A 27,563-nucleotide genomic window follows, 5' to 3' on the forward strand; every position below is an offset into this window, starting at 1 on the left:
CCCACCCCACCCCCCAAAAAACCTCTAGGAAGACCCAACCTGCTCCTAGCTACAGGCTGTGGCCCGCGTCCTGCTCCAGTTCTTGCTTGCATCGCCGCGTGGGCTGTCTCGGCGCAGGCCGCCCTCTTCTGGCCACCGGTGGTGTGGCACCCCCCACGCGTTCCCCAAGCGGGGCCGAGGGAGATTCTGGGGTCCAGTATTGAGACAGGTGGTGGCCCAGAGGCGAAGAGGAAGAAGAGAAGATGGGGCTGTCCCTATGTCCCTGTGTTCCTAGGGTCCTTGGGCTACAGTCAGAGCAACCTGCACAGTCCCTGATTTGGGCAGACATGGTCCATGCAGAATGCAGCCCAGTGTGTTGGGGTCCCCACACGGCCTTCATTTGCGAGCTGCACCCCTGGTCTGCATTGCCAATGACTCAAAACCTGGCCAAGCCCTTCTCCGCAGCTTCAGGCAGAAGGCTCTGCTCTCATCATGTGCAGAATGGAAAAGCCCCAGAGTAGATCAACAGTCTCCCATCCCCACAGGCCCCCGACCACCCTCTAGGGGCCCCAACCCCATCCCACCTTCCAGAACATTTTGCCTCTAGCCCCTTGACCTCTGCAGACATTGGCACCAAACCCCAGACCTTGCCCAGCGTCTCCCCCGCCCTGTCTGCCTCTGGCCAGACCTGGTCCAGGGGCCAGGGCTAGGGGGGTGGGATTGGTGATGGGGGAATTGTTGGGGAGTCAAGAGGACTGGGTTGGGGGCTGAGGCCCGGGACAGCTGGCCCGTGTCCCCATGCTGGGCCTGGGGCCCAGCCGGAGGGGCGGGGGCCTGGCCACTCGGGCCTTGGCTGGGGCTGGATTTTTTGGCCGAGGCTGCCGGCCCTCCCTCCTGCTTCCTGTCCCGAAGGCTGTCCTGGCAGAGGCCCCCTCGCACTTTCTAGCGGGAATGGGGCCAGCAGCAAGAACAGGCATAGAGGGAGAGAGATGGGGAAAGTGTGTGTGTGTGTGTGTGTGTGTGTGTGCATGGGTGGGGGGGAGGGAAAAAGCCCAAATCCCAGGCAGACCCAGCCCAGGAGGCTCGCAAGCCGGGCCTTTCATAATTGCCCCCTCCCCGTGGCCCCCTCCCCCTAGCCTCCCCCTCCTGCCGCCCTCCCGCCCTCCCTCCCTCCCTCCCTCCCTCCCTCCCTCCCTCCTTCCCTCACAGCCGACCAGGCAGCAATTACGCTTTGGGGATAAAACGAGGCGTGGAGAGCAGACCGGGGCATTTCTCCCCGAGATGGCGGGTCTGACGGCGGCAGCGGCCCCAAGGCCCACGCTCCTGTTCTTCCTACTCTCGCTTCTCCACCCCTCGCAGCCTGGAGGTAAGGTACCCCCTGGGGAGGAACGCACCATCCATCCTTGTCCGGGGTCCATCACAGCCCCTGCAGAGCGCACCCTTCCCGCTCTGGCTAGGATTGTCACCCTTAGTGGCAACCCCAGGCACCCCGCTGCCCCTGGGTCCCTGGGAACTGCCTTCCTGTGGGAGCGAGCTATGCTGACCAAGAACCTGTCAGAGACATAAATACTCAGGCTGGCGCCACCCCATGCCACTCAGAAAGAGGGACCCTTGCTCTGTCCAGACGCCCTTCCCACGGAGGGACCAGGGTCTGCAGACACCAGCTGTTTGCACACCTGTGGACCCCCCACCCTGACCCCGGGGGCAGGGGAGCTGGCTGTGAGAGACCCTTCAGCTGCCGTGAATTGTGTGCCCTTAGCTGGTTCCTTGTCCCCTGGATGCCAGGCTGGGGAAGGTCAGGGTGAAGTTTATGATGGATGGCAGGTTGGAAAGCAGCTGCCACAGCCCCTGCGTGTATATGTGTGTAGATGACACACTTGGATATGTCACAGTTCAGGAAGGATGTGGCTGATGGGCTGGCTGCAGGTGGGGACAACTGTCATTGCGAGGCAGGTGGATGTGTGCATGCCTTGGGGAGGGATAGTTGGGAGAATCTGCCATGGACAGCCATGCAGACAGGAGGGAGCTAGTCCCAGCGCTGTTCATTCCACCTGCGTGGGAGATAGAATAGCCGCAGGGCAGGGCAGCTGCCTCCGAAGGGGTCCTGAATGCTGCCAATGATGGGGGCTGCCATGGAACCTCCGGGCATGGTTGAACCCGTCTGGACGGACTGTGTCCTGGTACCACTGCTTGCAAAGTTTCAGGACATCCCACCAGCACCATGGGACTGCCATTAGGTAAATCTGGCAGGGAGGCACTGAATCTAGAGCCATCCCTCAAGGTGGCCTGGGTAGAGTCTGGTCCCCCTGCCAGGGGTCCTCCCTGCTACAACACCAGCCCTCCAGTCAGGGGGCGCAGGGAGGGCTGCAGGACCCACGCCAGAGGGCTGGCCGGGAGCAACAGCTGTTTTTAGTGACACCAACCAGCTGGTCCAGCTGCAAGGAGCTGGAGCTTCCTGTGCGGGCTCCAACTCCTGGACCTGGGTGGGACCAAAGGACGAGGGCACAAACAGCCACTCCCCCACCCCAGCCAAGGAGGACCCCCAGACACCTGCCCAGCCTCTTCGCCAGCTGGTACTTCCAGCCGTGAAGGATCACGGGAGCCCCACGGCTCAGCAGGATTAGCTGCACTTGGCAAGTGAGGAAACTGAGGCAGCCTGGGGTTAGGGTCTGCCAGCCGTCTGCCCTGGAAGAAAGGTAGAGGGCTTCAGGGTGCTGGGGCAACAGGTTGGGAGGGAACGGACAGGCCTGGGGCTGAGTCGGCTGGGTCCCTCGGGGACATGGGCAGTGTTCTTCATATACCCAGTGCCACCTGCCCCATATGGCTGGAGAAATTAGGTTCCAAGGACAGGGGCTACTGACTCGACAGAGTCCCCTGGGGTCTGTGCATTAGAGACCCCTGTCCCATGAGGCCTGGGTGTTGCAGGCACCTGCGTCACTCACCCTCTCCTCCCCCTGCCAGCTGTCCTGAAACAGTCCAGCTCCTCCTCCCCACCCCTCTGCTCAATGACGTGGGTGTCACACGAGTGGGCAAGCTTTCAGGTCCAAGGCTGGGGCGGGGTGGGAGAGGTTGTGAAGTGGAGTGACGCAGACAGCTGCTTCAACAGCAAGAGATATTAGAACAGGTAGCCTTCTCTCTGCTCCCCACCACACCCCGGGTCAGCAGTAAAGCAACAGCCTAGATGCCCCTCGGTAGGAGCTACCTAAGACAACACTGCCTAATGCCCTCCCCCACCTCACCGCCACTGGCCACGGCCCACCCCTGAGGAGACCTGCCCTGTAGTTTAGTTTTGTTTTCTTCTTGCTTTTTTTTTTTTAACTCCTTGGTGATTGGGAATCCAACAAGTGCTAGTTTAGGGTCTGAACCCCTCCCATCTCCACCCCTCAATGCATCTGGCAGGAAAGCAAACAAGCACACCCCCCCCAACTCTCCCCCTTATGGGAACAGACAGAGCCACGCAATGTCCTTCATGCCAGGATGCGCTGTTTTTGAAAAACCCCTGGCAGGCATCTCCATGCAGCAACGTCCATCCGGCTGCATGCGGTCTTATCTGCTTGGCCACACTGGTCCCTGTCCTGTGGCCGGAGCAAGGTGGGAGGAGGGAATGGGCGATGGGTGGAGGAGGGGAGAGAGAGCCTCTGCTAAGGCTGACATTACTCCTGTCTCCTCTCTCCTTTTCCCTCTGGCTGGCAGCTGGTTCCCAAACAGGCTTCTCCCAGATCCACAGCCCCTTGGGGCCAGAGGGAACCTGCATGTGGCTGGGCTGAGCCGCAGGTTCCAGAACCAAACCCTTCATCTCCTTGGCCCTCAGTATCTCTGGCTACAAAACTAAGAACAACGCCCCTTCCCTCCACCACCCCCCTGCCCCGCCCTGCCCTCCCCTCATGTACCTCCCAGGGCCGGTGGAAGGTTCCAGCAATGTCATGCCTGCCAAAAATGCATCAAATCAGAGGACCGTGGGAATGCTTTTTTGAAAAAAAAAAAAATCTGTATTCTCTTATTCAGAGTTTGCTAACTGGGGTTGCTGGATCCTGGGCAATGAGCAGACATTTCCAAAGTTTAATTCTCCCTGGGGTTACTCACTCCATGTTTTGTCTGTCAGGAGGGGTTGGCCCAAATAATAAAAGCCATCAAGAAAGCCAACAAGTCTCCCCTCCCCCTACAAGAAACTCGGGGGAGCCTCCCAGCGGGCATTTTTACTTATTTGGGGGTTGTCGTTGGCTGACAGGTGGGACTCCCAGCACATGCAAAAGGAGCAGGTGGAGCAGAACCCTGCAAGGTCGCTCCTCGCCTGTGGCTAGAGTGGTTTGAGAGCAGGAGCGGGAGGGAGGCTTGCTGAGAGCTGAGGATGGAGACTAAAAGATGTAAAGAGACCAGAGACCAGCTCCACCCCAGGCCAGTGCTGGTGCTGCTGCTGGTGTTGGTGGAACAAGCCAAACCCACATAAAACAAGACAAGGGAGAGTTTCAGGCCAACTGCCCTGGGCCAGCTGAGCAGCACAGGCTGAGAGAGCTGGGAGTTTGCGTTCAGCTGGGCTGCACTGGGCTGGCCAGCTGAACCAAGAGGCCAGGGCATTTAACTGCAGGCAGCAGACATGGCTGGAGCCTGAAAGAAGAGAGACCTGGGATGGGGGGAGGAGGGGGATAGTCTGACCTGCAACCATTTCTGCCCCCATTTGCAGTACTGTCATGGCTGAGGCCCTGTTGGGACTTCAGTGATGGAGAAACGTGCGTCTCTGGAAAGTGGGGGTGCAGGGTGGCCTAGCCACAGGGGGTTATGGGAGGGAAGCAAGAAGACCCCCCACCAAGGGCAGATGAGGATGGAGCAGCTCAGATCTAGTTCCACAGGCGAGCTCCCTACCTCTCCTCTCCTTTACCACCCCCCAGCATCTATCGAGCACCTACTGTATACATCAAACCCTGCAATGATGTGGGAACAAACAGAAACCAAACGGCATTCCCAAGGTCACACAGGTGGCAAAGCTGGGCTCAGAAAATCAGAGGGGTCTCCTCCGCTCTGCTCTCCTAGCACCTGCCACTGTGTTCTCCCTTGACTCTGCAGCTGGAAAAGGAGGAAGGGGCTTCAGGGGGAGCCCTCAAGGGAGAGTGAGAGAGACACAGGGGGGGGGAGAAGGAGAGAGAGAGAGAGAGGGAGGGAGGGAGGGAGGAGAGAACTGCAGACAGCTAGACAGGGCTCTGGCCCCAGGCTGCAGTCGCTCCAGGCAGGCCCTGTGTGAACTTGGCAGCTGATGACAGAGCCACCGCCCGGAGCCCCAAACCTCATCCAGATTGCTAGCACACGGCTGGCCTGGGACTGAGCTCCCTGGGGAAGGTCAGAGAAGGGGGTGGCGCCGAGACTTTGGCACCGGTGAGGCCATGACAGCCTGGTCATACCCCAGTCCTGTGGCTAGGCCTAACCGGGCAGTGTCGTCAGGCTAGGGAGGCTGGCCATTTGGCTGCCAGGCCTCCCTGGGCACCGAGCACAGCTGTCCAACACGGCTGCTCCAACGCTCCGCAGCCAGGGCACACACGCAACCGCACCCCCCCAACACACACACACACACACACACACACACACACACGCATGCCTCCTCCTCCTCGGCAGGCCCGAGCTGGTCGGCAGAGCCACGGATTCTGGACAAGGGAGGTGCCGCCTCAAGGTCGGGATGCAGGGCCTCGTCTGTCGCCATGACAACGGCGCAAGCTGGCCTGAGTCTGGGACCAGCATGGCTGGCATTCCTCCCCTCCCCCAGGGAAAGCTCCCTTGGTGCAGAAAGCTGAACTCATGACCTTGGCCAGGACGTCCCGTGACCTTGGCCAGTGACTTAGGAAATTATTCACTTTGCTCATTCATGGCTGTCCCCCAGCTGGGGCCACCCCCCTGCACAGCACCTCCCAAGACAGCTGGCGGGGGGGAGGGGAGGCAAGGGAGGGGGGGCCAGACGGCCAGCACCCCACCCTGCAGCAGCAAGGGCGCTGACCTCACGGCTCCTAGCAAGCAGTGTGGGAAGGACTGCTCTGCTGGCCCCAGCTGCGTTTCCTTACCACGCATGCTCTTGCAACCCAGCCTGCCCTCCCTGCTCTGTGGGACCTGCTCCTGCCGTTCACAGCCGGGTTCTCACACCTAAACTGAAACAGGACCTTCCCCACTCCCCTCCCCATCCCACCAGACTCAGAGGTTCCAATCCAGGCCCCGTCACGCCCCCTACCCCCTCTCAGCCTGATTTAGCAGGTGTTAGGATTAGGAGACTAAATTCTCACCCGTCCCACTGCTCACGGGGTCGCATTGGGAAAACAGCCACTTTGGCCAACAGCCACCATGGCCAGCACCCGCTGGAGGACTGCCTGATGGAGAACTTGTTCTATTTTCCTTCCAGGGGTGCCAGGAGCTATCCCCGGAGGGATCCCTGGTGCGGTGCCCGGAGGAGTCTTCTATCCAGGTAACATAGCTGAGGTTCCCCAAGTCAGGACTGTGTTCGCATCACTGCAGAAAACACCACTGAGGACCTGCCCATCCACTCCTCCCGCCACACTGCCTTTCTTTAAAATATTTATTTTATCTGAAAGGCAGAATTACTGAGAGAGATCTTCCATCCACTGGTTCACTCTCCAAGTGACTGCAATTGCCAGGGCTGGACCCGTCCAAAGCCAGGAGACAAAAGAAGAGAAAAAGGACAGTTGGCCCCAAGGCCCGTGGGAGGGTTGCTTGCAAAACAAATATGTATTTACCTTTCAAACTAGAAACCCAATGCACAGAGAGTGGGTGCAGACAAGTTCTCCATGGGATGCTAGGCACCTTGTGCTGTCAGGCCATACAGTGTTTGTTAAGAAAACAGAGCACAGGTGCAGAGAGAGACCCCCTGTAGGCCAGTAGGGAGAAGAAAGTGTCTGGGCTATGGCAAAGGGGTGGAGGTGGGGAGGGGGAGGGGAGGGGAGAGAGAGGGAGGTCTTTGTTTTGTTTTGTAGAAAAAATAAAGCCTAATATTTGTAAGTCAATTTAAAAAAATCAGTCAGACTTAGTATTTGGCTATTCAGAACCGATGGGAAGATTCTGCCACCCTCACCCATACTCCACAGTGTGCAGGCAGGGCTGTGGACCCAGGAAGACGGTTAGAACTACGGAAGCTCCTGGACTTACTCAGGGCTTACTCGAGGGCACGTTGCTAAGGCAGCGATGATGGGATTATGAGTGGAAGGGCAGGTTTGCTGCCAGGGTACTTACTGACAGTTCTCTCTGTAACACAGGAGCTGGTGTCGGAGGCCTGGGAGGAGGAGGTGAGTTCAGAGACCAAACTCCACGGAGTTTGAGTGTCTCCCCTGTAGCCCACCCACATCCTCAGACCTGAGAAGCCCAAAACCCTCCCCACCTTGTAAGGGGCAAGGCTCACTGCACACTGAGTATCCCAATGGAAAGAAACGAGATTGAGGACTGAGGTGCCCATGGGCACTTGCCTCCCCTCACAGTTCTCTGAGCCAGGTGGGGGGACACATAGAGCCTTGCTTCCCTCTGAGGCTGGGAAATCGGGGCTCAGCAGGTACAACCCCCCACCCACCCCTCCAGAACAGAGGCAGAGCTCGCAGAACTCCCTGGCAGCTCTAGTGGGTGGGCCTTGGGATGTGGGACCCCCACCACCACCACAACACTCACGGGTCTACCCAGTGGAAGAGAGCCGGCAGGCTGTGACTCCCTGTTTACCATCATCTCTTTCCTCTGCAGCGCTGGGGCCTGGAGGCAAGCCACCCAAGACAGGTAAGAGCCAGACAGGGAAGAAGGCCTGACCGGGGAGGACTCCCAAGGAAGATGGGGTCTACAGAGCAGAGCTGGGAGCACAGCCAGGGAACCCCAGGCAGCAGGAGCAGGGAGGAAGGCGTGGCCAGGGACAGCCACCAGGAAGCAGAAGCCCACATAAGGAGGGGCTGGCATAGGCGGGGAAAGGGGTCAGTTCCAATGCCCTCTGTCCTATGGCAAGCATCCTATGGCACATACGTGGGGACCTGACAAAAAGCCCTGGTGTAGAGATGGAAATGAGGAGTGACAGTCTCCCAGCCCTTAAGCTTATAAAATGACACACGGGTGAAGGAGTTGGAGGGGTTCAGACCTCAAACTCTACCCATCCACCCTCAGACAGCCCTGACCTTGACATTCATCAAAGCCTTTTCTTCAGCACTGCTTCCAGGGAGCCCTGACCTTCACCCAGCCCCAAGCCCAGACTGAGCACTGCCCCTTGGCCCCAGTCCCCTCCGAGCTGTGTCCAGTCCAGGGTGCTTGCTGGTAAGGAGGTATAGCTGGATCGATGTGGGCCTCGCCCCATGGTGCTGGGGTCTACCACCAGGGATCCCACCCCATGCCTACCCCACGCTGAGCTGCAAGCAGAAGCACCCCCGGGAAGGCAGGGAGTGGGCCCCAGGGGAGGACGGGGCCCTGCTAGACAAGGAGCAGGTGGGGAAAATAGCATCTCCTGCATGACCCGATCCACATGTGGCCTTGACGCCACCTCCCAAACCCTGGCTTCCAGGCCCCAAGGGCCGGGACGTGTGTTGCATGTCCAACAGCTCTTACGAAATCCTGGTGGCCGATGATCCAAGTGCAAATGAATCCACAAGATCCAGAGTCCACCCACCCCACCCCACCCCCTTACCCCTGCGATGAAAGCCCTTCTAGGTTGTGAAACCCCGGGGCTGAGGCCAATGGGGGCAGGCCAGGAGCTGGGTGCATGGGCAAAGGCCAGGTTCATGGCTCATTGCTGCCCTTCCTACAGGCTTGGGGTTCCTAACCCAAACTCTGATAGTAGGCCCGATGCTTTTCCTAGTGAAAGATTCAAATTAGACTTCAGAAAGAACTTCCAACTCAGCAGAAGGAATAGACCAAGAATCAATGAATATCTTCCCCCAGCCTCTGCAAAGCTTCTGTGACCTTGCATAGGTCATCTTTAAGCCTCAGGCCTTAGCGGGGTGCCCCCCACCTACCCACCCACTCATATCCGGGCTGCAGGTCTGACCCCAGGGCGGGACGGAATGGGGGCACAGGCAGCAAGTGTCGTGCTTGGGAACAATTAATCCCTCGGTAGTGGTGATAGTGGGTGGGTGGCCTGGCAGCTGCTCTTGCACACAAGGGTGCCCCAGGCCAGCCCCACCCTGCCTCAGCTCTCAGCAGGGGACTGGGCAACGGGCACTCCCCCCACCAAACCCTGCACAGTGCCAGCTGGAGGCCAGCTGCCCTGCAAGAGGAGAGGAGAGGGGCGTGAGCCAGGGCAAGAAGGAGCCGGCGGGCATCCACTGAGTCCTGGCAGGTGGCATGCACTAGGCGCTTTCTGCTCCCAGGCCCCCTGCTTGCCGGAAAACTAGGACACAGACTGGGGTGATATCAGCCACTGCTTCCCAAGGAACAAGACTGACAGCAGCAAGATGGGAACCCAGAACTTGGTACTCAGAACTGGGGTACTCAATGCCTGCTGTTCTCTCTTCCTTTGCCAGGTGCTGGTGCCCTCGGAGCATTTGGAGCAGGTGAGTTGAGGGGAAGTGGAACAGGCACAGCTACAGCCAGCAGAGAACGGGGCTGTGCTGGGAGCAGGACCACCAGAATGGGAGGGAATGTGACCCAAGGCAGAAGACCCCAGAGTGGCTGTCACCTTCTCCTTCTCCCCTACCCACTAAGGCCTGGCCCAGCCTCCTTCCTTCCTCTTCCCATGTGGTCTGTGTCCTCTCTCCCCTGTCCCTCTGTGAACAGGAAAGGGCTTCACTGTGTCCCCTGCCTGCACTCGGAACTCCGGGAAACAGGCTTGGGAGAAGCCGCCGACAGAGCCAGGAAAGCCTAAGCCTGGAGTTAGAGCCCCCGCCCCCCCCCCCCCAACCGCACTTATAGCCAAAGCCACAGAAGTAGGAGGGGACCATGCCCAGCCACCGCCTGGAAGTGCCCAGGACACTCGATGTTCAGGGCCAGGAGAGAGACAGAGAGAGAATGAATTCTGGGACTCAGGACCCTGGCATTTGCAAGAGAAATTATCATCTAACTGGAAACCAACCTGGTGTGGTTGTGAATTTCAACTTGGTCTCTCATCCATCCAGGCCACAGCCACCATGGAATGCCTCCTGGTGGGAGTCGAATGGGAAAAAGGGGTGGGGAGAAGACATGATTGGGCCCAGATGTGGCCAGAGGGACCCATGAGTCTTATCATCATTGTAGCAAGAGACGCCTGGACTTTGGGGCAGGCAGGACAGATGGTGGTGGGGGTGGTAGGGAGTGGGGGGACAGACAGGGCTTCCAGACATGGACACAGGCGATGGAACTGAGTCAGGAGACACCTGCCAGGAAGCAGTGGGGGCAGGCAGGGCTGACCCGGAGCTGGTGAGGGAGTGATACCCCGTAGGTGCCCAGGAAACGGGTGGATCTGAGCAGCCAAGGCTTTGGGACCAGCCTGGCTGCCGTCCCACCTCGTCACATGCAGGGAAGAGGCGCACACCTGCTTCTCCTGACCTGCATTTGTCTCCTCCCACAGTTCCCGGAGGTGTTGGCCCTGGAGCAGGTTAGTATTGACATTGACCCTTCTACAGGATATCACTGTGGGAGCCAGTGCCCAAGTCTTGTCCAGCAGAACAGTCAGGGGACAAGAAGCCAGGCCACACAGGCTATGCCCCAGAACACTGATGTGGCATGACTCGCCCACTGCAGTGACCAGGGCTCGAGGGAGCTGGCCTTAGGGGCTACTGTAGGGCTAGAGGTCTATTGCCCTGAATGTGGTCCTACCCAGCCCTCAAGCCCTACCCAGAGCATCATGGGAGTGTAGAATATGCTTCCTGGGTGGTCCAGAGGCTTAAGACCCTCCCAGGGTGTGACAGCTCAGTGTTTCACCTGCTGTTTTCTTCCACAGGGCTGGGGGCCTTCCCCGCAGGTGCCTATCCAGGAGCCCTGGTGCCCGGCGGAGTAGCAGGTGCGGCTGCAGCCTATAAGGCCGCCAAGGCCGGTAAGTGGTACTCCTTGGCGCATTCATTCCCTAAAGGCTCAGGGAGGAAAAAGCCAACTACCTCATCTGGTTGGTAGCCAGCCCAGGGCCATGCTTTATCCCCGCTGTGTCTCACACCATCCCTTATCCCTCCCACTTTTGCGGTTCTGTAGGTGCTGGGCTAGGCGGTGTTGGAGGGCTTGGTGGTGTTGGCGGCATTGGTGGCGTTGGCGGCGTTGGTGGCGTTGGTGGCGTCGGTGGCTTAGGAGTGTCCACAGGTATGGTGGCTAGCCCTGACGGTCCTGCGGGCAGGCTGCCAGCCCAGGTTGGAGCCAGCTCTGATGACTTCACTTCCTTATCAGGTGCGGTGGTGCCTCAGGTCGGAGCCGGAGTTGGAGTTGGAGCTGGAGCGAAACCAGGGAAAGTGCCAGGTCAGTACAGGGGGTGCTCAGAAGTTCTTGGGGTGGGAGGGCAGAGAGGAAGGACCAGAGCCTCCTGTGGCCCTGGAGCAATGGGAAAAAGGACATGCCCCTGGGGCTGCAGCAGGACAGGGCAGATGGCCAGGTCCAAAAAACAGGTGCTTGTATCTGTCAAATGAAGCCAAGAAGGTACCAGGCCTCTCTGGGTCCTTCTCCCAGCATCTTGAAGCAGGCAGAGACAGGCCCGCAGGTAGGGTGGGAGTGGGGTCAGGCTATGGGGGATATAGATGGGGAAACAGAGGCAGCGTCAGGGTGGACGGCCCCCCTGCTAACCACAGCATCTTCCGATCCCACATCTGGAGCTCATTGGCCCACCCCAAACCCTTTAGGAAGTGATTTCAAGTCCCAACAGCGGGAGGGGACATCTGGAAGCTGTTAGCTGGAGGTGGGCTGGCTGAGCCCCATGTAAACAGGCTCCAGGAGATGAAGATAAATCCATAACACCAGAGGGCCAGCCGATGCCTTCGGGAGCTTGGCAGAAGCCAGCCGCGGCCACCCCACATTTTGTCCCCAATAATCCCCAGTGGGCACAGGGGCTCCCGGGGTAGAATAGGGCTGGAATGACCAGGCAGGGGTCCCCGGAGGCTGAGCCACTGTTCACAGCCTCTCCTCCTCCTTCTCTTCTTCCTCCTTGCAGGTGTGGGGCTCCCAGGTGTATATCCCGGTGGTGTACTTCCAGGTACAGGTGAGAGTGAGAATAAAAAGAGGAGCTTAATTTGGGGGGCCCGGGGTGGGAGTGGGGAAGCATCCCTGGTCAACCTCCCTGGGGTCATGTCCCTTGGCCCTCCCCAAAGCAGAGGCCACCAGAGGCCCCAGGTCGTGGCCAAGCCTCAGGCTCATGGACATGAAGTCCTGGTCATCTGTCATGCTTGCCCCAGCCCCACCCAAGCCCTGACCCTGGGGGGGGCCCAACCCAAGGTGGGGGCCCAAGGACAGAACAAGTTCTCAGTGCAGCCAGCTGTTTCCTAAATGCTATGAGTCACTGGGGTGCACTCCTCCCCACCCCCACCTCACCCCTGCAGGGTACCCTGCCGGGCAGTCAGGACATGCCCCCACCACCTAATTCATGACCTTCTGAATTCCCCCAAAAGCCCACATTCAGACCGCTGCACAGGATTTGTCGACACTCAGGCCTCATCTCCTTACTTTCTGGCCCAGCCCCAATGCTAGAAGGTTGGGGGCGACACGCCAAAGGAGCCCTGCCCATCTTTGATCAGTGTTGAAGGAAGACAGCTGTGGGACCCATGGCAGGAGTGGAGACCTTCACGCCCTCATCATGGACTCCCTTCTCTCTGCTCCCCCCAGGAACTCGCTTCCCTGGAGTTGGGGTGCTCCCTGGAGTTCCCACGGGCACCGGAGTCAAGGCCAAGGCCCCAGGTATCCAGATGCAGCTGGCTGTGCTGGGACAGCCCACTATCAAAGAGGAGTGGACTGCCGGGATTTGCTGGGCTGGGGGTCCTTCAGTGACAACGGTGCACCCGTTGCACCCTGGGCTTGGCTCCCCTTGACATCATGAGCAGTTGCTGGCCAGAGGTCCCAGAGCCCGTGTCAGGGCAGTGAGAGCCAGGCAACCCCAGAGCACGGGCCCTCCGTGTGCCACCTGCCACCGTAGGCCACATCCTGAGCTCCAAACATCAGCTCTCTCTTTTTTTTTTTTTTTTTTTTTTTTTTTTGCAGGTGCAGGAGGAGCTTTTGCTGGAATCCCAGGTGAGCCAGGCAGCCCCTCCTAGGTGGGGGGAGGAGGAGGAGGAACAGACAGGAACCCTTATCTGGGGCTGAGCCCCCTGGGTCCCATCCAGCTCTCAGCTCCCCTCAAGCCCACTGCTCCAGGCCTGGACTTGGCTTCCAAACCGAGTAGCACCAAACTTCAGACCTATGCTCCCTGCCCAATCAGCACTTCCACCCTCAAAATGTGAAGCAGCCCACATGACCCAGAAAACCTATCAGTCACTCCCACCTCCCCCACCTCCTAGGACAGAGAAAACCCTGCAGCTTCCTGGCAGAAGTGGCCCATGTACTGGGGTATGCTTAGCTGACCACTGAAAGAGACCCTGGGAGGTCCACCAGGCCGGATGTTTAGGGGAGTCCATTTGGTCAGAGCAGAAGCTGTATGCAGGAAGAGGTGGAGGGCTTAGAAGAGGGGGTACGCTGCAGGTTGCAGGAGGGGGGCTCTAAGCTTGCTTTCTTGGTTTCTTCAGGGGTTGGACCCTTTGGGGGCCAGCAACCTGGAGTCCCACTGGGGTACCCTATCAAAGCCCCCAAACTGCCAGGTAAGTCAGAAGGAGGCTTCAGGAGGCACTGAGGGGCCATCCTGGGGCAGAGGGGTGCTGAGGAGGGTACAGGTGTCACTGGAGGTGGTATGAGGAAGCCTGCATATTGAAGTGACTGCTTGTCACCAACATAAGAGAGCAGGGGAGGTCTGTCCTGCAGATGGGCGGCTCACGAGCACACATACACACACACATGCTTATAGGCACACATCCACACATGCAAGCACACAGCATGTCCATGCGAGCACATGCATGCAAGCATGCACTCATGTACATGCAGGCATATGTGTACATTATATGCACACATATATACACACACATGTACATGGCCACAAAGATCCGTAACTCTGCTGGGCAGGCATTCGTGCAGCTAATAAGAAACACACTTCACTGGAAAGACCCCCCGGGACATCCATCATCACGGCCATCTCCACTTTTGCTTCCTCAATCAGCTTAGCCTGGTGCTGCCTAACTGGGGAGGGGACGGGAGAAAGCTACTCAGCGCCGGGGCCATGGGGTGGCCTGAAGGTGTAGGGGGTGGCTGTGTTCTCCTGTGAGGTGCTTGTGGCCTTGGTGAGGGTCTCTGACTCAGTCCCCGTGGGGGAAACCCCACAAGGCCTGGGGTGGCCATCGAGCAGCCCTTGAGGTCCCCTGTCCTTTCTGCATGTAGGTGGCTATGGACTACCCTACAGCACTGGAAAACTTCCCTATGGTGAGTGAGTGCAGCCGTTCTGGGGGAGAGGAGGCTTCCAGATTTTCCATTTTCGCTCTGTCTAGGGGTATAGCGTGGTGGGCAGGGAGGGAGGGCAGCAGCAGTCAAGTCTAGATGCTGACCATCCTGGGCACCTCTGTTTTGCAGGTTATGGCCCCGGAGGAGTGGCAGGCGCAGGGGGCAAGGCTGGCTACCCGACAGGCACAGGTAAGAAAACCTCACCTTCTCTGGCTTTAGAGATGCCCGAGGTTATCTGGTCCCTCCAGAAAGCAGGTCAACTCCTACTCCCTCCCTACCCAACCACATGCAGACCCTGATCTGAGCCTAAAGCTGGTACCAGGTGGGCATGTCTCTGTCAGCCTCAGCCCCGCCCACCAGCTCACGCATGTCTGAGTGGTTTGCCTGGAACTGGGACAGGTGGGATCTGGGATGAGCTGAGTCTCTCCCCTGCCTCCTCTCTCTTCCCCCACCCCCAGGAGTTGGTTCCCAGGCCGCAGCCGCAGCCGCAGCCAAAGCAGCTAAGTATGGTGAGTATTCTGGATGCCTCGCTCCCAGCCTTCCCATCCTCACTGCCCAGAGACAACCAACCCTTGTTTACCCAGCTCTGTCAACGCCCTCCCTCCAAACATCCATCACCCATCCACCCTCCCATGTATCCATCCTCCCCTTTCTACGCCTCTCTCTACCCTTCCTCAGTTATCCAGCTAGCCAGCCTTCCCTTCCATCCATCCATCCCTCCACACCTGTATCAGCCCCTCTCTCTTCTGTTTCTATCCCCCCCTCAGTCATTCAGCCAGGCAACCTTCTCTCTCACCTCCCTCCCTCCATACATCTCTCCATCCATACATCCATTCCCTTCCTCCCTCCCTACTTCCCCCATCCACCCATCCATCCTTCCTCTCTCTGTCCCCCTCCTCACCCCTCCCTCCCTTCATCCATCTTCCTTCCGTCTCTCTAGCCCCTTCCCAGCTCACACCCCAAGGTCAAGGGTGCTTGAGAGCTCTCTAGAGAAGGGAGTCACCTCCATGGGCTGTCCCCAAGACGGCAACATTAGACCCAAGGCTGCAAATACAGACAGGGCTTACTACTGGAACAGAAGGGTGGAACCCTTGGAGGCACACATTCCACAGCGGTTAGAAAGATAATTTTAGGTGGCACATATACGAGCACTTAAAAACAAAAAAACTTAATAGTGATGTATCAATTTAATGTGTCCCATAAAAAGTTGAAGTTGTGCCTGGAGCCCACAATTCCTTGGAGAGTACGTCTGTGGGTGCAGAGGGTGGAGTGGACACCCTCAGCAACCCCACCCAGCTGTGGGGGAAGGGTCAGCTAGCCGCAAGGGAGACCTTCCTGAAGCTGGTGCTACTCCCTGCCCCTCCCCCCAGCCCCAGGCTTCCAGGCCCTGGGGCTCCACAGGAATGCAGGAGCAAGAAAGCAGGCAGCTAGGGGCTGCCAGCGCCAGGCGGCCAGGCACTTGGATTACAAACTTGGCAGAGTCCTCGGAACATGGAGAGGATGGCTCAAACATTCCTTCAGGGGCCTCTCTGGCCCGGGAAGCAGCCAGCTTGCGGTTTCTCAGTATGTGGCAGCGATTAGAACCGGGATTTGTCTGAAAACATCCAAGTCTCTCTTAATGAGCGTGTTGAAACGGACACTCGGGGGGAGGCCAGTCCAGGAAGAACAGGGGTTGGGGAGAAGGAGGGCGGGCAGTGTGTGCGCGCCTTCCCCAAGCACACCCCAGTTGCTGACACCTGGAACTCCTTTTCCGGACGAGGTTGGCTTGGTGCTGGCTAGAACGCCAGCAGCCCAGTAGTCCTCCTGACTGGCGCTCAGAGGACGCCACATTGAGCGTCCGCGTCACCTGCTGCAGGTGCTGCAGGAGCCGGAGTCATCCCGGGTGTCGGAGGCGTTCCCGGTGTTGGAGGCGTTCCTGGTGTTGGAGTGGGCGGAGTTCCTGGAGTAGGAGTGGGCGGAGTTCCTGGTGCAATTCCTGGGATCGGTGGCATTGCAGGTAGTTTGGGTGGGTGCCAGGCGGGGCCGGGATGTCCCCGAGAAGCCACAGGGCAAGGGCCTCACCCACTGGCCTTGTCTTTCTAGGGGTTGGGACTCCCGCTGCTGCGGCTGCTGCTAAGGCAGCTGCGAAGGCAGCCAAGTACGGTGAGTGTGAGCCCAGGGAGTTGGGGCCAACCTACCCTTTGCATGGCCCTGGAAAGAGCCCAGACCTACGGGGCTGGCATGACTTCCTCCTTGTCCACCTCTGGAGCCTCCCCACCTCACCCCACCCTGCCCATCCCCAACTTCTCAGTGCCTTGGAGTCACTTGAGGGCCTGGCAGGTGTGGGCCAGGAGAACAGTCTTTTTTTCTTCTACAGGAGCTGCTGGAGGCTTAGTACCTGGTGGCCCAGGTCAGGTCCCAGGTGCTGGGATCCCAGGGGCTGGAATTCCAGGGGCTGGGATCCCAGGCATTGCAGGTGTACCAGGTGTGCCAGGTGTGCCAGGTGTACCAGGTGTACCAGGTGAGCTGGGCAATGTGTATATGTGTATGAGAGAGAGAGAGGGACAACTGAATGGTCAGGTCGGTGGATGAGCAAACAAACCGACGGATGAGGAAGTGGGTTGGCGTGTCAGTACATAGTAAATGGATAGATAGATGGATGGATGGGCAGATGGGTGGGTAAGTGGGCAGCTAGCTGGGTTCATTGATGGGCAGAGTTAGATGGCTGGGTGGGGAGATTGAGGGCTAGGGATGACAGACAGACACGGAAGTGAGTCAGGGTGGGTGGAGACAGGACAAGTAGACAACTCTGTGTGGGCTCCATGAAGAGAAAGGTGATAGAGTGGCAGACAGGTGGGTCGGGTCGGCGGAGGGAGACAGAGCCTCTGTCCTCCCTGAATATTTGTGCCACATCCTCCCCCTTGTGTCTCTGCAGGGGCCGTGTCACAACCTGCAGCTGCTAAAGCAGCCGCTAAGGCAGCCAAATATGGTAAGTGCCAGCTAGAAGTCCTGCCCTGCCCTGTCCTGCCCTTTCCTTGCCAACCCCAGAGGGCAAGGGCAGAGCTAGGACTTGCACCTGCTGGACCCAAGGACAGTGACAGACAGTTTCAGGATGGCATCCCTAGGGAGGACAGTAACCCTGACCCTCCTTTTCCTGTCCAGAACCCTCTCAGGTGTGAGCCCTCCCTACAGCCACCATGGAGTGCTTTCCCATGTGCCCAGAGAAGACAGGAAGGATTCCTGGAGGAGCCTGCTCAGGGTCCCAGCATCCCCTGCCTTCCTGCCAAAGACCATCCCCTCTTACCCAAGTGCCCTCCCAGTCTCCTTCACTCAGGTCCCTCCCACGGCACCCTCTTTCCTCCCAGGAGCCGGAGCCGGTGTCGGAGTGGGAGGCATCCCCACCTACGGGGTGGGTGCCGGGGGCTTTCCTGGCTATGGCGTTGGAGTCCCTGGAGTCCCTGGAGTCCCTGGGGTCCCTGGAGTCCCTGGAGCTGTTTCCCGTGAGCCTGGGGAACCCGTGGGAGAGGGAGGGATGGCCTCTTCTATCCCTGCCCCCCACTGTGAGGTGCGGGGGGGGGGGGGGGGGTGGATGGCATCCAGCAGGGTCTACAGGGGGTAGAGAGAATGATAGGCCCTTCTCAGCAGGGTCTCTGAGGGTCCTTATCTTCCTTGTTCCTTAACAGCAGCCGCCCAAGCCGCAGCTGCAGCCAAAGCTGCTAAGTATGGTGAGTGCCTCACCCCTGCCCATCCCCTAAACCTTGCTCCCCTAGGAGCCCCAGCCCCTAGCGACTCCCCACTGCAGGCACCCAGGGCTCCAGGAGCCTGGGCAAGATCACTAGGCCCTGGTCCTCCCATCTCCTACCTCCCAAAACCACACTTGGCTCTCCTGCCCATTCAGTTGCCCCTGGGTAGGGTCACTGGCACTTTGCTTATTGCCCCAACCCTGCTCTTCCTGCCCTCACCCTTAACACCGCCCCCTCCCAAGAGGTGGGTACCAGGAGGGACAGCACTGGACACAGTTCCCTCCCTCTTCCCCCTCTGCTGCCCCAGGTGCTGCAGGAGCCGGAGCCCTGGGAGGGCTGGTGCCAGGTGTTGGAGGCGTAGTACCAGGGGTGCCAGGCGCTGCAGGGCTGCCAGGTGAGCCCTGGTCCCAATGGGATGTGACTGTGGTCAGCGGCAAATGGGAGGCATGGGGAAGGCGGGGGTCTTGTGGAGGGGCATCTGCTGCCCGTCCTGGGAGAAGCCCTCCCTAGCTTGAGTAGCTGGGAGCCTGAATCCAAGGTCCCCACCCTGTGGTTGGAGGAGCTCCTGTTCCCCAAGGGAAAGGAGAAAAGTAGGGAACCCTCACCCTTTGATGGTGCTCCACCTGTTGGAGGCCAAAGGGCCAGCAAGATGAAGGGACCAGGACAGTCAGAGACGACTTTGCATGTCTTTAAACTTTCTCATCAGAAGTTTTTTCTTTGGCATTTCTTTTTCCTGGAAAGGAAAAAAAAAATCCCCCTTTAAAGTCATTTCCTGAACTAAGATAGCACTTCAGTCATTTTCATTGGGTTGTTATTTGAAAGGCAAAGAGAGAAAGGGTAGGAGAGAGATCTTTTCTTTTGCTTGCTCACTCCCTACCCCTCAAATGCCTGCAACAGTCAGGGCTGGACCAGCCCAAACCAGGACCCCAGAAATCAACCTGGGTCTCCCACATGGGTGGCAGGGACCCAAATGCTTGAGCCATCACCTGCTGCCTTTCCAGGGCACACCTTAGCTAGAAGCTGGGATAGGAAGCAGAGGTGGGACTTGAACCTGGGCCCTCCTATGTGGGATGCATCCCAACCAGCATCTTCAGCTGCTACACCAAACCCTGCCCGTGGTTCACTGATCTTTCAGACTGGGTTTAAGACATGTGTTCCTGCCCTCCTTCAACCATAGCTTTTGCCTCCTTTCTGCCATAGCCCAGAGCTGGAAATTCACAGGATTAGTCAGAGGCACATCCAACCTGTGCAAGGAAGGGCAAGCAGGTAGTCGCCAGGAGCCAGGTGGTGTCCCTCTGAGCTGGGCCTGGAATCCAGGGGCACCTGTGCCAAGTTGGGACTCCACACACTTCTTTCTTTGCCTCCCATGTGCAGGATGAGCACATAGAGGGACTTCTGGGAGGGGCTGGTTGCCTAAAAATGGGTTCTGGAAGGGCTTTCCATGATGAGGTAGAGGAAGCAGAAGGGGGTCCTGGGGCCATTTCCCCATCCCCTGTCCTCCCGTTTCCAGGAGCTGCGACCCCAGCAGCAGCTGCAGCTGCCAAAGCCGCTGCCAAGGCTGCCCAGTTTGGTAAGTGACTCCATGCCCCCACCCCTAGCTGCTCCTGCTGCCTGCATCCCCACCTCTGGGGTCTGCCACATTCTGGGCCATGGCCTTCCTGACTGCTCCAGGTCACCTTTAGGGGTGTGATGGGAGTTGCAAGATGAAGAGATGCCTTGAGGAGCCCACACTCCACTTTCCAATGCCCCTGCCCCCCCACACTCCATCCAATGAGGCAGCCCCCTCCAGATCTGCTGCTGGGCTCCCAAACCAGCAACTATAACACTTCCTGTACCCTCAGAAAGTTCCCTGGGCTCAGCTTCATCCAGGGAACTGGATGAGAGGTGGATGCCCAAACACCAAGTTCTCAGACAACCTGTCCCATAACCCCAACTGTAGCTCAGACCTTGGGCTATGAGCTTTGGCCTCAGGGGCCTGGCAGCAAGACAGTGTCAAGTGCAATCTCACCAGCCGCCACCCTCCCCAAACTCCAGTGCCCAACTATCTTAGGAATCTGGGGCTAGTATTCCCATTGTACAGATGTGCAAAGTGAGGTCCCCACAGCTTATATTGGCTGCCCACAGCCACATGGCTCAGGGATGGTGGAGCAGGGATTTAAATCCATGCCCAACTGCCTGGCAAAACGTCTTTTCCTCCCTGCCTCTGCCTCCTACCCCCTGGAGTGGCCACAGGGTCCTGGTTCCTCCAGAAGTTAAGAGCTTCTGAACTCGTCCCTGCCTTGGATTAGGCTGGAGGAAGTGAAGCCTGTCTAAGCCAAGTGCCTGATTCAAGGTTATTTAGTCAGTCTGGACCCACCCAATCCTCCTGACTCCCAGCCCTGTGCTCTGCACATATGTCAGCTTCCCCTCTCCCTGGCTGGGCCTTACCTATGGACCTGGCTCTTCTTGCTCTGGCAGGGGTAGGCGCGGGGGTCGGCGGTGTTCCTGGTGGTGTTCCTGGTGGCATTGTTCCTGGCGTGGGTGGTGTTCCTGGTGGCATTGCTATTAGCCCCGGCGTTGGCGTTGGCGTGGGAGGAATTCCTGGTGAGCCACAGGGGTGAGAAGGCTTGAGGGGGGTCCCCTGAGAAGTCCCTTGTGGATGCCATGGGTCACCCCCTCTTCCTGTCCTCCCCAGGAGCAGGAACCCCAGCTGCGGCTAAATCAGCTGCCAAAGCGGCTGCCAAGGCTCAGTACCGTGAGTGTCCTGTCTCCCTCACCCTCCAGCCTCCCTCCTCCCCATCCTGAAAGGGGCCCCATGGATTTACAGCTTCTTAGCCCTGCCCTGCAACTGACCTGCGTCCCCCTCTCCTCCCAGCAAGGCAGCACGTAGAGGAGCTAGAAGTACACTTGTGGTACAGCCAGCCCAGGTTTGGATCCTGGATCCTGCCTTAGCCAAGTGGTCCCATACTCGGATGTCACATGCAGGTGGCATACTTGCAGAAGCTGAGGAAGGGCAAGAGATGTGCCTGGGCAGCGTCCACAGTGGGTGGCCCCCTAGTGCCTGCCTGGGTAGGGATCCAGTGGAGAAAACGGAGTGAGATAATCAAGCCTGGAGGGGTGAGGGGGGCGCAAAGCCAAGGGCAGGCAGGGACCTCTTCTCTTGGGGCCTGAGTCCCCTCTGCAGAACAAGAGTGGCGGTCCCCTCTGCTGCCTGCAGATGCCACTGCAACCACCTGTCTCTTTGTAGGGGCTGCTGCTGGGCTGGGTGCAGGTGTTCCTGGATTTGGTGCTGGTGCTGGCGTTCCTGGGTTCGGGGCAGGTGCTGGCGTTCCTGGTTTCGGGGCTGGTGCAGGTGAGGGACAGGCGCAGAAACTGTCCCCAGAATTCAAAGGAAGGAGACTCCCTTCTGCTCCTCCTCCTGTGCCCCCCACCTTCGCCTTACCAACTTGGGGGTGCATAGTGAATCCTCTGTTCTTTCTTCCTGAGCAGAGACAACTTGGGTTACAGAGGGGAGAGGCAGGCCAGGGGACACCTAGCTGCCAGATTTTGGGGTGTCTGCCTCCTCAGTGGAAGGGTAACTGGCTCCAAACTCAGCCCAAGCCCACCTGACACACAGGGAAGAAAGGTGGGCTCCCTAGGGTTAGGGTACGCTGGTCCAGTACGCCTGCAGTAATTCTCTGGCCAGGGGTCTTCTGAGACTTCTAGCTCTTTACCTTGTGGTCATCTGACCCTGCCCAGCCACAAGCAGGCTGCACTGGGTGTCCAGGGGACATTGGGGGTTAGGAACATAATAGAAGGAACTGGGAGATCTGGAGAAGGAGTGGGGACACTGTCTCTGGCACCTCCAGGGTCGGGGAGTCACTGCTTCAGGGTTCGGAGAAATCAGAAGGGCTTCTTGGAGGAGGCAGCAGAGCTCCCCCCTCCATCCTGCTCCTGAAGGCACGAAGGCGCGGAGCTCAACTGCTGCTCTCTCCCCTCCCTTCTTTTTCTGTTTTCCCAGTACCTGGATCGTTGGCCGCCGCTAAGGCAGCGAAATATGGTAAGTGCACCTGCCCCAACCCCGGCCACCTGAGGTCCCGTTGCCTCACCCCCTGAAGGCACCAGCAGGCTTGGTTAAGACAGGAAAGAGGTGTTGACAAGACATTGCTGGGACCACCAAATGCCTACAGCACCTCCAACCCCAGTGGCAGCCCAAAGAGTGCCCCCCACACACACACACCATCCTTACAGTCTCCAAACCCATTACCCTCTACCTACTCACCATGACCCTGGCCAGAGCCCGGGACTAACCCAGTGTCCTGGCCATGGGTGTTTCCAGTTCCCCCACGGCTTGCTTCCCAGCAGTCTGGCTGTGTGTGCCCGCCCGCCTATAGACCCGCCAGTCCCAGGACGTGGCTGGTCTCTACGTGGCACTCCAGCAGCCCAGCCTGGCCAGCTCTGTGCCCATTTACGGCCCCCACATTCCAGGGATCGGCCAAGCAGCCTGCCTGGTCCACTTGGGGCCAGTTTCCACCTTGGAAAATCCCGGCTTCCTCAGCCCCCGCCCTGCCCTCCCCATCCCCTACCCCTCTGGCCGCCAGGAATCCACCGGCCCCCTCTCGGCTTCCTTGCTGGGCTGCTGGGCCAGACCTGAGTCACCAGAGGCTGCCAGGGAAGCTCCATGGTGTGGTACAACATGCCGACTGCTGAGCTGGCTTCTGCCTGCTGGACCTCACACCCTCTGCTTACCCTCTGCTGGACCCCAACCTCCTCCGTTAAATGACAGTTGGGACAATCCTGCCTTCTCCCCTTGCCATGCACCATAAATATGCTAAACAGCAAAGCAGAGGGTGGTATTTTGGTACAACAGTTACAAAAGATGCAGCTTGGGTTTCTCCCATTCCATGTCTGAGTGCCCGGGTTCAAATCCCCACCCCTCTTCCCATCCAACTTCCTGCTAATGTGCATCCCGGGCGGGGGAGGGTAGCAGGTGATGGCTCAAGTGCTTGGTCCTTAGCATCCCCATGAGAGACCTGGCCAGAGTCTGGACTGAATTAGCTGGGGACTGAATTAAAGAAACAGAAGATTTTTTTTTCTCTCTCTCTTTCCTTCTGGTTCACTCTGTCACTCTGCCTTTCAAATACATTTTTCGTGGGCCCTTAGAACCTTGAGTGACCCCACTGAGGGTAGGCTGTCAGGTTCATGGTCATGGGGGCACGCAGCAGCTGTGCCCTCAGGCAAGGCCTTGAAGCTGGCAGAGGTCAGGCCTAGTGTGTCTCCTGCTGCTGCTTTGATCACCTGTGCTGCCTTAGCCCTCTGTCCTCAGGTCAGAGGGATGCCTCCTTCCAAGTAAGAGACTGACCTTTAACCCTGGTTCTGCAGGTGGTGTTCCTGGTGGCGTTCCTGGCGGTGTCCCTGGCGGCGTCCCTGGTGTTCTTGGCGTACCTGGTGGCCTTGGTGCAGCAGGTGTCCCAGGCGGTGTAGCAGGTGCGTTGGAGTGCCACCCCTACCCTAGAGTAGACTGGGGGTGGGGCCAGGGTAAGGCGGGGACTGAACCCTTTTGGAGCGAGGCAGGGAAGGTGAAGAACCCCCACTAAGCTGTTGCTTGTCCCCAATAGGTGGGCCTGCCGCAGCAGCTGCCGCAGCCAAAGCTGCTGCCAAGGCCGCCCAGTATGGTGGGTACCGCATGCTGGATGTGGGGGCTGGGGGGGGAGGGACTGCCCAGCTTGGGTGGGGGACCCTTTACCATCTCCGGGATCCCCTGCTGGCCCCTCGACACCCTCAGAAATCCAGAGGAATCCACCCAGGTCCCACCTGGGTCATGGGGTAAACACCCGTTCCCTTGCACGGCCAGTGAAGATTAACTCATGGGACTCTCTCCACAGGCTTAGGGGTACCCGGCGGGCTGGGAGCTGGTGGCCTTGGAGCCGGAGTCGGTGGAGTTGTCCCAGGAGGTTTGGGAGGTGAGGTTGCCCAGGGGATCTGTGAGCCACACTGGGTACTGTGTGAGAAAGATGAGATGGAGCCATAGCGAGCCCCTTCCCCTCCCACCAGCCTTCAACCTAACACAGCTTCCTGCAGCTGTCCCCTCCAGCTTCTAGAGGGCGCTCGAGCAAGCAGCAGTCAGGGACCCAACTCCACCTGACCATCCAGCAAGTGGATGGGAGTTCCTTGTCCAGAATAGAGGATTCACCATGCCCGTGTGCCTGATTTAAATCACCCACTAGGCTCGTTCCCATCTGCACCTGAGAGCAGACACACAGTAGGACCTTCCTAGAGACCCCTTAGGAAGACGGGTGGGTGAAAGCGCAGGACAGCTCCGTAGGCGACTGGAGGCAGAAGACAGGGCCTGGCTGAGGGCGGGAGGGGACATTCCTGAGCGCTGCCTGTGTCCCTCTCCACAGGTGTGTCCCCAGCCGCAGCTGCTAAGGCAGCCAAATATGGTGAGTCTGCCCACATCCCCACCCGGACTTGCAGTGACCCCCACAACCAGGAGTAGCAGACCAGGCCCTCCCACTCTGCTTTGTCTTGACCCCGCTGCCCCCATCTTCCCTCCTTCCAGGTGCTGCTGGCATTGGGGGTGTCCTTGGAGCCGCCAGGCCATTCCCAGGAGGTAAGGGCTGGCTCTGCCTTGCAGTCCTTGGCTTTGCTGGGGCCTAGAGGCTCTAGTTGCAGGCCTGCAGCGTCAGAGGCTCCTGGAGACCCAAGGTTGATGGGGGGAGGTGGAGGTGGGCTTCCAGAACACCAGGACCTGGGTTCGAATCCCATCCCTGCTCCTGATTTGAGCTTCTTTGCTGGCATGAACCCTGAGTGGTAGCAGGTGGCAGCTACCAAGTCCCTGCTTACCTGTGTGGGAGACCCGGATGGTGTTACTGGCTCCTGGCTTCCAATCTGGTGCAGCCTCTGGCTGCTGCGGGCTTGTGCAGAGCAAGGGTCAAGCAGATGGGAAAGCTCCCGTGGTCTGTCTGGCCTTGCACTCGTCCCGCCCCACATCAACCCCTCTCCTCGCCTCCCCGCAGGAGTTGCTGCACGGCCTGGCTTTGGATTGTCTCCCATCTTTCCAGGTACGCCTTGGCCCACTGCCCATTCTTCTCCCCACCCCACCACCACCTCCTCTTCTGCTCCAAAGGGCCAAGCCAGCACCCAGGGGTGGACCCCATGACCCAGCTGACCCAACGCTTTCCCTTCCATGCCCTGCTTTCCTAAGACCCACAGGCACACAGGAAAGGGGACTGACAGGGAAAGGAGGGGGCTCGGGAGGACTAGAGACTGTCCCAAGGTCACACAAGGGCTCTGAATAAAAGCCCCGCTTGCCCTGCCTGCACCCAGGCTATCCTGGAGGGCTTGCTGGGCTTCCCCTACTTCCTTCCTTCCTTCCTCACAACCCACGCCCACCCCACGCCCGCTGATGTCTAGGCGGGCAGGCTCAGAGCCATTCCCTTTACCTTGCAGCTGGCGGTGCTGGAGGCCTGGGAGTTGGTGGTAAGTGTGCATCTCGGGCCTAGATGGACCCGTTTGCAAGCAGCAGGGCCTAGAGCTTCCTCCTTGGGGAGCGGGGAGAGAGTCCTGTTAGATGAACAGCCACAGGAGCTAGTCCGGCATGGAGCCCTGGGTTGAGGGAAACACTTGAAGCAGCGAGTTCAGCCTTGGGACCCAGAAGCCAGGCCCCCTCCCCACCCACGACCGTCCCCCTCCCCTCTACAGGCAAGCCACCCAAGCCTTACGGAGGGGCCCTGGGGGCCCTGGGATACCAAGGTGAGTAGAGTCCCCCAGCCCCTGGGAGAGGCAGGGGCCAGGAGTGGGGGACAAAGACGAAGGCAGAGGGGACACGGTCCCCCAGCCCAGGGACTGGGAGGGAGCTGAGATGTTGAGGACAGCTGGATGGTGCCCCCGTACCCCCTCCCCTGCACCTAATCCTTCCACCTCCAGCAGTTAAGAGAGCAGGTCTCCTGTCTCCTGCCATCCTGCTCCCACTGGCTGCCACTAGGTGGTGGTAATGAGCCACACCGGCCCCTGGGTTCTGGCTCAGTGCTTGAGCTAGCCCCCTCGCCCTCTCTCTGGGCCTCAGTTTACTTATCTAAGGCCTCCTCCCCTTTACGAGCCCACCCTTCTCCCGAAGACACTGCCGTCCCTTCACTAGTGGTTTCCTGGTGGAAGATTGGGGCTGCTCTGTGCCAATCTCTAGAAGGCTTCCGGCAACAGCGTCCACTCCTGGTCCTTCCTCAACCCCGCCTTCTCTCTGTACCCCATTCCCAGTCTTCTGTCCAGCAGGCAGGGTGGGTCAGAGGTGGACTTTTCAAGGCACCCTTGGTCACAGTAGGCAGGCAGGGCTCCTAACGGCCCACACCCCCTCAATGACCTGCTGCCTCTCCCACTCACAGCTGGGGCTTGCCTGGGGAAATCTTGTGGCCGGAAGAGGAAGTGAGCCTCCCGGGACCCCTGACTTGCGACCTCATCAACGTTGGTGCTACTGCTTGGTGGAGAATGTAAACCCTTCCGTGACCCCACTCCGTCCATCCCCACCCCCACCTTCTTCTCCTCCCCACCCCGGGAGGGGCCGGGCAGGGCCAGGGCCAGGGCGGCCTTGGGAACCCACAGGGCAAGGAAAGCAACAGAGCTGGAAACCCCACAACCCCCACACCAGGAGGGCCCGATCCCCCGACTTCAGAGGCCAGCCCCTTCCCACCCAGGAGCTCCCCCCTACACACATCTTTACACAGTCTCCATCTCCAGGGGAACATGGTGCTACGTACACGCTGGTGCTTCTTCATCTTTCTGGGAGGAGGGAGGAGGGAAGGGCTGCCCCGCCCCCCCAGAGGACCCTCATCCCTAGGGGCTCCTCTGAAGATGGTGCCGACACGTCCGGGACAGTCCCACCTCTCCCCGCCCACCGGGTCCAGTTGGTTCCCATGCACCTTAAGCCTCAGACCTGGATTCGGCCACACGGTTCTTATCTCCTTCCCCCGGGGGCCCCTACCCACCCACCACCGATGGCTGAGCCCCACTTCCAGGGTGCCTTCAATTTAGAAGAGCCTTCTTCCCCGGGGAACAGCTCCCTTGCTCCATTGGAACCATCCATCCATCCATCCATTCATCCTCATCCCCAAGTTGAGCGACCAGTGCTGTTAGCTGGCTGGGCATCCCCCAAACCCTACCCCTCACCCACACCCTGGCCAAGCCATCCTGGTGGCCCGTGTCCTGCCTCCACCCTAACTACCTGCCCCCTACACCAGCCCAGGGGGTGTGTGCGGCCGGTGGGGGCAGCAGGAGAGTTCCCCATCCCCCGAGCTGGGTCTCCCACACGCAGTACTGTATGCCCGGTCCTGCCCTCGAGCCACTGTACTCCCCAGCATGCCCGGCCCCCACCCCAACCCTCTCTTGGTGTCTCGCTGTGATAGATCAATAAATATTTTATTTTTTGTCCTGGATATTTGGGGATGATGTTTCATTGCCAGTGACACCCTCTTTGGGCTTTATTTTTGTGGT

At 59.1% G+C, this 27,563-nt stretch overlaps 1 protein-coding gene and 1 long non-coding RNA gene across 2 annotated transcripts in view; one reads left to right on the forward strand and one right to left on the reverse strand.

The window, feature by feature from the left end:
• Nucleotides 1-27,563, reverse strand: part of LOC131483243 (uncharacterized) — a 148,177-nt gene that overhangs the window by 28,841 nt on the left and 91,773 nt on the right. The window lies entirely within an intron of this gene.
• Nucleotides 1,157-27,505, forward strand: ELN (elastin). The gene is made up of 37 exons (XM_058680866.1): nt 1,157-1,345; nt 6,356-6,418; nt 7,224-7,253; nt 7,696-7,728; nt 9,453-9,482; nt 10,475-10,501; nt 10,847-10,939; nt 11,092-11,196; nt 11,281-11,349; nt 12,035-12,082; nt 12,703-12,774; nt 13,075-13,104; nt 13,596-13,667; nt 14,338-14,379; nt 14,527-14,586; nt 14,856-14,906; nt 16,253-16,393; nt 16,480-16,539; nt 16,754-16,897; nt 17,312-17,365; nt 17,742-17,876; nt 18,060-18,101; nt 18,427-18,513; nt 19,630-19,689; nt 20,577-20,702; nt 20,794-20,853; nt 21,346-21,450; nt 22,099-22,137; nt 23,460-23,564; nt 23,696-23,752; nt 23,963-24,040; nt 24,482-24,520; nt 24,640-24,690; nt 25,097-25,141; nt 25,530-25,559; nt 25,782-25,832; nt 26,459-27,505. The coding sequence occupies exons 1-37, from the start codon at nt 1,261-1,263 to the stop codon at nt 26,500-26,502; spliced, it is 2,463 nt and encodes an 820-aa protein (XP_058536849.1). The 5' UTR covers nt 1,157-1,260; the 3' UTR covers nt 26,503-27,505.

The sequence above is a fragment of the Ochotona princeps genome, chromosome 24, assembly GCF_030435755.1.
Source record: "Ochotona princeps isolate mOchPri1 chromosome 24, mOchPri1.hap1, whole genome shotgun sequence".
Taxonomy (NCBI): domain Eukaryota; kingdom Metazoa; phylum Chordata; class Mammalia; order Lagomorpha; family Ochotonidae; genus Ochotona; species Ochotona princeps.

What these genes read in the sequence shown, in the direction of transcription:
- ELN (XM_058680866.1), top strand. Translation starts at nt 1,261, where the DNA reads ATGGCGGGTCTGACGGCGGCAGCGGCCCCAAGGCCCACGCTCCTGTTC. An exon ending in AGCTTTTGCTGGAATCCCAG is followed by an intron (nt 13,105 to 13,595) that starts GTGAGCCAGGCA and finishes TGGTTTCTTCAG; the next exon opens with GGGTTGGACCCTTTGGGGGC. An exon ending in CGCTAAGGCAGCCAAATATG is followed by an intron (nt 17,366 to 17,741) that starts GTAAGTGCCAGC and finishes CTTTCCTCCCAG; the next exon opens with GAGCCGGAGCCGGTGTCGGA.